A 10,563-nucleotide genomic window follows, 5' to 3' on the forward strand; every position below is an offset into this window, starting at 1 on the left:
TGAGACTCCGGTCTGGTGGTGGTGCCAAGAAACAGAGAGCAGAGCACTCATGATGGTGTTTTGGCATCACATTTCCTGCCTGCACAAATGGTCCATAGGAGTACTACGACCATGCACTAGCTGCTGTACCCACCAGCACCACTACTAAGATGCAGCCAGAGACTTTTTACCAGGGCATATCCTGACATACATACTTTTATCTGCAGTAGAAGAATGTTGTTATCTACTGCAGGGCAGAGCAGAAGTGCTGTAAACTTCGGAAGAACTTTATCTACTGCAAAAAGAAGCTGAGCGGTTCATTACAGTGAGTTCACTCATTATGGGCCAAGAGGTGCAAGAAACTTCCTGTTCGAGCATCTGGCACGGACCTGAGCCATGCTGTTCAGCAGCAAGCTGGGCATTTTGTTGCGTTTCATGGCCATGTGCTTGGCTAAAACTATGGTTTCCATGGCATGTACAATGCTCCTATGTAGTAGCATGGTGAGGGAAAGACCAAGGTGGGGGTGGGGTGGGGTGGTGGTTCGGGTGGCCGCTATCGCCGGGTCCCCATCCGCATGTGGGCGTTGCGCTGGATGCATTGTGATTGTGAGCATGCCATTGCCATTGCCATTGCCATGCGTGGGCTCATTGGCTCGTTTCACCGCCTTTGGTACCAACCTCCTTTCTTGCCGTTTTTCACCCACATGGCCCCCCTTTTGTCTCCCACACTACACTAGGCGCCCATGCATGGCATGGCATGGATGCTTTGCTCCTCTAGTGGCACCGAATTATTGGCACCCGATTGCCAGTAGAATGAATGATGCCTTTGCTTTGGCCTAGAGGCACACACATGGGCTTGGGCTGACTGATTTGGCTTGGCTGAACAGGTTTGTAGCATAGGTCAAGAGGAGGCCATGATTGGCAAACATTTAAGAAGCACGGGCCAGTCAGGGAGAGGGGAGGAAGAGGGTGAAGATGACACTCATACTATTGGAGATCTGGGGACTGGGCTAGTGGCTGGAGATGGAAGGTAGGGGAGGACCCATCCATGGCACGCTTCTGGCCTGGGGCACCAAGATTCTATCTATCCAAGACCAAGTAAAAGGGTGGCCGGCACTGCCCAAATCTCGCAATGCCGCCCCGTCAGTGTTGTTCCATGTAGCCCAATCATATGCTCATGAGGCGCCGCACATGCGGATGACTCGTGCTGCTCTGTCAGTGATGCATCCATCCTATGAATGCGCTGTTGGCTGCTGGTCACAGCTCTTTTCAGGTTCAGGTTCAGGTTCAGGTTCTTTGGTTGATGCTTTTGCAGTGAACTCCTCAGTTAACCAGTGAGCGCAATGATGTGCTACTACATGCAGCTCGTTCCACAAAATCAACGGGTTATTCAACCTAAATACTGTATATGGGTACCAGAAGACGCTTGACCAAGAATGAAGGTTTTGTCAGGCGACCGATGTTGCCATTTTAGCTCAAGCACACAGACAGAGGCACACCCTCCATGCCGAACCTAGCTACCTACTTCCTTGTCAGACAAGCACTAGAAATCAAGGCGTTGCTGACCAGTGAAGGAGTGGCAACGATGTAGGAGCGCGAGCATTAGCGCGCCCTGGTTCGGAGCACGGAAAATTCCCCGGTCATGGCACCGAGCATCCATCTCAAGGAAGGAGCACCGGGCTTGAGCAGAGCAGAGCACGCACATTGTATGCGAAAGAAATGTGCTGTTTCACGTGAGGCGCCAGAGGCCACCACGAGGCCGCGAATCATGTAAAGCTTTTGCCTATGATTTGTTTAACGTTGAGTCGTGGCAAAGTTGCAGAGTAGTACGAGTATCCCATGTCTAAGCCACCCTTAAAGGCAGGCAGGTGCTGTAGGTACGTGCTGCCCTCTCAACGGCTCGATGCATCTTCTGAGTTCTGATGAGAGGAATAAATCGTGTCAATGCTGCTTTCAGAGCGCAGGCAGGAGACGTACGGGGATTTGGGGAACACATCTGGCTTCAGCCTGCCTGTGGGCGTTTAAGGAGAGGACAGCAACAGTGATGGCACATGTTTTTGTATCAACCTGCCCTTGTTAGTTTATCACCCCTATGGAGAACCTATCGCCGCCGTCACGGCCATCGCCTCGCCACTCTTCTTCATCTCCGTCCCCGGCAAACCTCACCTTCTCCCTCGGTTGCCACCACCTTCGGCTCGCCGGCGATGGGTGAAAGACGAGGAAAAGAAGGGGGCGCACAAAGGCAAAGGAAAGAATATGATGAAGAAGAAGAGAGCAGTATCTAGCAATCATCAGGACCAGCATCACAATCACGGGATGCTGCTGTGATGAGCCCCTCCCAACGGCTTGATTCTCACCCCAAAGCCGTGAGGGAATGAATGCGATGCAACCAACGGCATTGCATTGCGCCCCGGAGAGCGATCATCGCGGCCACGACAGGGCACCATCATTGCATTGCAATGCATTGGATGCAAAACATCATACCACAAGAAAGAAAAGGCCGGCCGGCCCCAGAACAGGGAAGAAAGCGGCCCAATAGCCTCCGTCCCATCCATGCTTTAACCACCTCTTTATTTTACTGTATGTGACATGCCACGTTGCCCTTCAACCAATCAACCAAAGTTAAAAAAAAAGTGGTTTTGGCTGGGTCTAGCCTGTCAGAAGCGAGTTCCTCAAATGAAGAACTCCAGTAGAAGAGAAACACACTTTCTGGCGGCTGGCAATTGCTTCCTAGGAGGGGCTATGAAGGCCAAACATTACAGGACTAATACAGCAGCAGCAGAGTAGCAAACATACATAGGCAGCGTTGTCTAACAGGGTTGGCTGACATGAACTCATATAATTTATTAGCAGGGAACTGTGGCCCCTTAAACATCCATTTCAACAATCCAATGGACTAATCGCGGCCCGTACAGAAGTGTATCTGAGATGGGCTACGATTATTATTTTGAGTAGATGGCAGTCGCAGTACGATACAACAACAACAGGGGAAACAACTATTGTATAATGGTTCATTTACTTGCTGTGAGATGGCTCAGCTCGCGCCGTCTTGGGTCTTCGACGGGTGTGAGAGCCACGTACAGGACTGATGCTTCGGAATGTCCCCAATGCACATCCTTGCACCAAACCTCTCTTGGTGTATACTGTATGTGGCAGACTCAAAGTTGTCCGGGAATGGCCATCCAGACTATCCGCGAACGTCAGTGCCATCCCTGCAGCAAAATGTTTGTTGCATCAGAAACAGAAACAAACTTCCCCATTGGTCATTGCTTACTGGGGTGTATGAATCACAACTCACGGAGTTACTACACCAACATCAACAAGAATGTAGCAACAGAGATAGCATGCGTTCAGATTAGATTGTGCGAGTTATTAGCAGCGGATAGGGATGCTGACTCTTTAAGCATTCATTGGAACAAATGTAGGATCAATTAATGTTATGTACGGTGTCAGGTTTGTGGATAGATATAGCTGCTACAAAGATACTGCGAATACGACTGATATAGCATTGATAGAAAGGGCTCCAGTACAATTTAAGCACCTTGGTGAATGCAAGCTTAGTTTGTGTCAGGTTTGCTGTCAGCGGCCTCGCCGTTCAAGAACCGCGAGAACCACATGGCCGATGCTTTAGGGTGTCGTGAGAGCCCGTTCTTGTAATCAACATAGACAATCCCAAACCTCTTGGTGAATCCCATCGCCCACTCAAAGTTATCCACGAATGACCATGCAAAGTATCCACGAACATCGGCACCATCCCTGTAATGCCAACAGTTAACAAAGGTAGTGGCATCACTTGCTTTGGTTGTTTTAGTTACACGGTGCTAGTTATGCGGCAAGCAGAAACAAACTTACTTTATTGCTTGTGCGACAGCACCAACATATCCTTTGAAGAAATTAACCCTCTTTGTGTCATTTAAGAACTGATCAACTGGTGCTGATGGATCGTCTTCGTCATCCATGCCTACAGAAAATAAACTACATGAGAGCATCATCCATATACAAGGTTGGTTACTTACTAATTTAGTTTAGCAAATATTACATTACACAAACAAAAAGTATGGTAGCTGGATACCAAGTAATGGAATAGCAAATTCTTATTTTCATATTAAAAAGTCACTGTATCAAATTTACATGTATACCTGTCGGTTCTTTAAACTTCAATGTCGTACTCTATTTAATTTGTCGTGTGTTTATCTTTCCAATCTATTTTGTCAATATTCTGTGGCAGTACAAATTCGGGAATTTGAAATTCTGTACAAAAATATGTAACCAAGAGAAGATAAAGAAGGGCCCTATGCATATTCCATAATTAGACTAGCACACACAGGTGGAATAAATAACCTGCTGCGGGGTTGTTTGGTCAATACAAAAGATCTCTGCAACTAAGGCAGAGTATAACAGTTCTAGATAAAAAAAATAAACTGGAAATAAAGCAAACTTAATCCATATAATCTACATTATGTGAAGTAATTGCTATTTGATTTAATCACTCAACCAACATATGGAGGAAATGTGACAACTTCAAATAAAGTAACATTAGAAACTTCAAATATAAAAAATGCACCAGAAAAAATGTTAGAAGCGTGGAAGCCTTACCATTCTCTGTTACATATATTATTGGATTTTCGTATTTCTTTACTATATAATTGATTGTTTTCCGAATACCCCAAGGAACTATTAAAAGCCACTCAGACGCAGCCTGCACAAATATTGAGATGAAATGTTAGGTGAGATCGTTGGAGCTACATGAATGGACAGAGGTCGAGTCTTTACTCTTTCACCAATTGCTTCACCGCTACTCCATTTTTCTGCCAAAGGGAAATAAAGTGTCAGCATTACGATATTAATCTGGGGATAGGATAGCTTGCAAGGGACAAGTTTACATATATATAGTGGGCGCAGAATATTCAGACCGAACTTCAGCAAGAAAAGTAGTTCTGTCTTGCATGCGTATATTGATTTACAATTCTCCAAGAGTAAGGAAGAGGTAAATAGACTCTATGGGCAGTGGAGAAGGGCTGTTTTTCCTAATCAGCAAGGTGAAATACTTCTGCCATGCCTGCTGTCTACATACTGCAGTTTTTATAGATAACCCTGCATCTTTCAGCTGATGCTGTGCTTGTTTTTCCAAACAAAAAAGACAAGTCTTTGATAGATGAATCATGGTACCTGATCTCTCTATTTGTTCAACCTGATAAAAATGGATCTCTTGTGGTTGTGGGTTAGGCCGATTGCCAATGATTCTTGTTGTATAGTGATTTAATCCAATAAAATCAATTTTGTTCCTCATCAATTCACGGTCTTTCTCCGAGAATTTTGGAAGATATTCGCCCACTCTCTGGCGCATGCTTTCTGGGTAATCACCAAAGTATATTGGGTCCAGGAACCTTCAAGAAAAGCAATTATAATCAGGATACATGCATAAAATCATATAGCTTGATGAATCTGAAGATGCGCCAGCATTATACTAAAATACAGGAAGTTACACTGAGCGGAGACAAAAAAATATAGGTTCTATGGAAAATGGTAACAAATTTATGAGACTTTTAAGTATTCCCTGAATAGGTGAGCATAATTTTTACCATCCAAGTTGAAAGTCAATGCGCCGTGCTGCAGCAGCCTGGTCTTCCATTTTGTCCGACATTGGCTCCGCCCATTCACAATCAATAACAAACCCTACTTGGCCACCTTGCTTAGCCTATAATATGTAAAATATCAGCAAAACAATGGTACTACGAACAAACTGACAATGATGATACTTCAATGGAAACTTAACAGGCCTTGAATTTTCTTCTGTAGACATCAACAGCAGCAGCATGAGCTAAGATCTGGTGATGGCCAGCCAAGAAAGGTTCAGCAGCTACACCTTTACATAATCCAGGAGCAAATATTCCAACCGCATAAGCATTAATGCATGTTTGAATAGGTTCATTGATTGTTATCCAATGCTTAACTCTATCTCCAAAATTTGCAAAGCAAGCTTCTGCATATAATGCGAAGTACTCCCTGAAATTTTTTGACAACCAATACGATCAGATATAGAAACACCAAGTTAAACGAGAACACTTTGACAGGGGTCTTTCCCCCCATCCCGGAAAAAAAAAGATAGAACACTTTGAAATAAAGCAATGTTCTTACTTCTTAGGTAAACATGCCATGTAGTATTTTGTGTTGGCATTTAACTATATTTACAAATTCAGAGTTTAAAGATAAGATGCCTGCATTGACTTACACAATCTTGTCCGAAAGCCAACCCCCCATAGTCTTCTGAAGATTATGCGGAAGATCCCAGTGATACAGAGTTGCATAAGGCTGAATACCTGAAGTCAGGGCAGATGGGTGGTGAATAACTAGATGAATAGTAACTTTGGCATTAGGTATATCATGTGGCACCTTTCTCAATCATGAAATCTATAAGGTTGTTATAGAAAGCAACTCCTTGCTCATTGATCTCTGTCCCTAAGCCATCTGCAGAAACAGCAAACTTATAAACTCAGATGAGGTATGGAAGATAAATGATAATAATAAACAAGATGCACATATCAAGGGGGAAGCTGGAATTGTGGCGACACAATTTGGAGATGTATTAATATGTGAAGCATGATCCACCAATTGAAATGTACCAGGAAATATCCGTGACCAAGATATGGAAAATCTATAAGCGCCAAAACCCAACTTGGCCATGAGCTCAATGTCTTCCTGTACCCGAAGAGTTCAAACAAGTAATTAGGGATCTAGGAAACAAGGTAATATTGTGCACACATATGCACCAAGGAGACAATCTCTCTCAAGCAAGACAAAGAAACACTTTATTTTACAAAATATAATAGTAGTGCGATAGCTATGACAATAATAACACCTTGTATCGATGGTAATGATCGACTGCAACTTCTCCAGAGGATCCGTCTAGGACACGTTCTGAAAAAGCATTTCAATGTCAACTATCACTTAAATTGATATATTTCAACAAATTTAAATAGAATCCAGATGAGACAAACCTTTGTTATCTGTAAATACATCCCATATGCTATCGCCTTTGCCACCTTCATTTCTTGCCCCCTCAATCTGGATAGAAGGGAAAAGCCAAGAAGATTAGTTCACGGCTAGATGCATCTAGTTTTAGACAAAAGGAAGGAGGATAGATTCATAGATCACAGAAAACCTCATTTTTGTTTCTTTTATTAGTTAGAATCAAGGAGATAAAACTGGTGAAACCTACAATTTGTCATCCAAGGACCCACACAAAATTCTAACAATATGATGGTTCTCTCTCTCCTCCTCAAGGTGGAGGACACTCGTTTCTCAGCTTTCCCGTATAGTTCTTCTCTGTTCTTGTTTTTGCTTTTAATTTGCTCTGTTTTAGCTCTGTTTTTTTTTCTCGAAAAAATTTGCTCAGTTTTGTTATATTTTGCTCTGTCTTTTGGCTGGCTGTTCTCTTAACGCATTTTTTGTCGTTTCTTCGAATACGAAATGACGTGTGTTTTGACACGTGTCCGAGAGAAAACAAAAGCGGAGAACATTTACGACAACATACGGATGGAAAATCCCCTATCCACTTCTCTACTTTGTCAGTTCAACTACGGCTTCTCTGCCAGTAGAGGAAAAGATCATTTCCTGTCAACCTTCCTTTCCCGTGCATATTTCTTCCTCTCCAATCTCCAACTAAATGCATACCGCCTCCATTCGCAAATAGTGCTCTACTTCTGACTACCATGTCCATTCACAGCTACTTGCCGATTCTCCATTCCTAAGATAAATTTCCCTGATACTCCCTCCGTTCCTAAATATAAGTCTTTGTAGAGATTTCACTATGAATCACATACGGATGTATATAGATGCATTTTAGAGTGTAGATTCATTCATTTTGCTCCGTATGTGGTCTATAGTGAAATCTCTCCAAAGACTTATATTTAGGAACGGAGGGAGTAGATATTAAGTCTGTCCATATAAATATGTTTGTAGTCAAGGAATTACAATTTGTTGATTACTTTCCACTTTGCCGCTTCCCTTTTTTTGGCCTGAGATAAATTTACTAGAGGAGAGGGCGTTTGGTTCGACTGCATAAAAATCAGATATATGAACCGCATAAATTTGCTTCATCTATTTTTGGTGAAGGAGAGGGGTCGTTGCTCGGTCACTGTCCTACTTCACTTTTTCAAAGAGAAGTCGGCAACAGCATGAAGGCAGCGCAACCGCAACCAAGTGAAAGTACACAGGCGTCGTTGGCGTGGGCTACCGGGCGAGCGCGACGCGCTGTCACGCCACACAGCGGCGCGGGGGCGGAGCAGGGATCAGCAATCCACGGCCGAGATGCGACCCGGTGACCCACCGGCCACCGCCACCATCCACCAACCTAGCTAAGGCAGTACCCGTGGCAGCTGCTAGCACCGGTAGAGTTGAGTGACAGTCTAGACGGACCTGGTAGGCGGAGGTGGCGACGCCGAAGACGAAGCCCTCGGGGAAGTCGGCGCGGGTGACCTCGCCCGCCGTGCTCCCCATTCCCGGCGACGGCAAGAGCGGCCGCGTGGTGCTAAAGCGTGACTTGATCCCGATCCGGCGCGGCGCGACCGTGAGGCGCGTGGGTGGGCGAAGGTTTGGGAGGTGCCGCGAGCGAGACTGAGGGGGTCCGGTCGAGCCGGGTCGCGTCGCGTAGATATAGGCGAGGGTGCGGCCGGGGCCGGCGAGGCGAGTCCGCGGGAGAGCGGCCGCAGACTGTAGTCGCTCTCTGCCGCTTTGGATCTGGTTTCCAACTCACTCAAACCCACCAAACCACCCTCATGTGTCTTTTTCTTAACACGGTAGAGACGCAAATATTCATACATACGCGCATACACTCATCAATATGGACGCACACATGCACACCCAACCCCTATGAGCATCTTCGAGAGATTAAGCGACATATCATCTTGAGATTTACGAAGTCACCGTAGGCGCCTCGTCGTCGATGAGAACGTCTCCTCTCACTGAATCGCCGAAAATCCTGAAATAAATCCAGAAATAATGCGAGCATCAGGACTTGAACCCTGAAGGGCTGGGGATACCACCATCCCTCTAACCATTCAACCAGAGGTTGGTTCGCACCACTCTCACGCGTCGAGTCAATCTTTTCCTTCTTTTCTTCTTTGTGGGCCCGTTAGCATAAATAAATCTTCTTCAGGATCCGACGCAAATATTATCTCACTCTCGTGACTAGAAGTTTTTTAGGAAGCTACTGGAGATGCTTCAAGGAAACATATATACCCTCTTGCTTTTGTTTTCGTTGCATCGATTAAAGCATTTATTTCTTCTTTTAGTTGGTGAAAACTATAGCATATAAAGCGGAGATGCTCTTGTGTGCACTCGTCTCCTCTGAAGCTCGGTAGAAAGCAGCACAGCTGGTTTGCAGCCTGCGTCGGACCGACCATTTCGAAATTCGAACAGCACTTCAATCAATCAAATATAAAAACACGCAGAGGACAATCTCCCGCCGTCCGTTTGTCTGGCCCTGGCCGCATCCCGATAGAGGATGCGAGTGGCCGGCAGAGCTTCAGTTGCTCAAACCCTAAACAATGCCAGTAGTCTAGCTTATCTTCCCAAGCGCATGGAGAATGCAAAAAATGTATGATAAGGCTCGGATCAGATTCTGATTGTCGCCATGGATGGACGGCCACTGTTTCTTTCTGTCCTTTTTTTTGTGTGTGATTGTCGCCATGGATGGACGACCGAGACCAAGTATGTGCACAGCCTAACACTGGTTCTCTTGTGACGCACACGGATATGATCACATCATCGCGCCACAACATATGGCACGTGGCTCTGCGCCCAAGCTTGCCGGGTGTGATCGCGTTCACCATCAGGCATCACTTGACAGCGCAACCAACGCATTCCAGCCAGGAATTATACTGCTCCTACCACACTACTACCAGTGCACAAAGAAGAAGAATGGGTGACTACTGACAGCTGACCACGACACAAGAGCAATAGTATCTCACCCCAACAGCAATAGTATCTCAACACAATGCAGAAGCAACCAGAATCCCGACGCAATCACAAAGCCTATTGCTAATATGCTACTAGTGCTATATTGTGGTTTGAGATGGAAGCAGCTGCTGCCTCTGCCTGCAGCCAGCACTTTTTTTTTTACCTCTCCCGGTTTTTCTCATTAGCCATCTCTGTCAGGCACAACAGCACTGACAAGACATGTAACACCTTCGTATCTCTCTTTTTTCTCGGAAAAAAAAATTCTAACTAGTGATCTAAACAATCTTATATTTCTTTACAGAGGGAGTATTTGGCTGAGATTTCAAGCACCGCTTACCGCTAGCTGCTGGGAATGTGATTTCAGCAGAATCGCAGATATATAAAATTGAAACCAAATGAAAAGCTGAATCATCAGGCACGAAACTATAAACTCATCAAATACACCGTATTTTCTAGTCGTGCTATCAAATTATGCTCCGAATAGTGCACAAAAGACCCACAGGAGAGTGTTATCTGTGAATACACATTAGTAATTGATCAATTACTAGTGTGATCGGACATATCATCATCGCCATAACATGTACTACTAGGTAGCACCCATGCTTGCGCAGCTTGTGATGTGTG

General features: G+C 45.0%; 1 protein-coding gene across 1 annotated transcript; it reads right to left on the reverse strand.

The window, feature by feature from the left end:
- Positions 1–2,803: 2,803 nt before the first annotated feature.
- Positions 2,804–8,733, reverse strand: LOC123080056 (beta-glucosidase 4). Its single transcript, XM_044502915.1, has 14 exons — positions 8,398–8,733; positions 6,978–7,044; positions 6,839–6,897; positions 6,603–6,678; positions 6,373–6,447; positions 6,212–6,299; positions 5,760–5,985; positions 5,562–5,677; positions 5,149–5,366; positions 4,753–4,787; positions 4,576–4,678; positions 3,832–3,940; positions 3,521–3,735; positions 2,804–3,191 (listed from the first exon to the last, which is right to left on the reverse strand). Exons 1-13 carry the CDS (start codon positions 8,476–8,478, stop codon positions 3,537–3,539), a joined length of 1,452 nt encoding a protein of 483 aa, XP_044358850.1. The 5' UTR covers positions 8,479–8,733; the 3' UTR covers positions 2,804–3,191; positions 3,521–3,536.
- Between the last annotated feature and the right edge of the window lie 1,830 nt (positions 8,734–10,563).

Source organism: Triticum aestivum, chromosome 3D (assembly GCF_018294505.1).
Source record: "Triticum aestivum cultivar Chinese Spring chromosome 3D, IWGSC CS RefSeq v2.1, whole genome shotgun sequence".
In the NCBI taxonomy this organism is placed as follows: Eukaryota; Viridiplantae; Streptophyta; class Magnoliopsida; order Poales; family Poaceae; genus Triticum; species Triticum aestivum.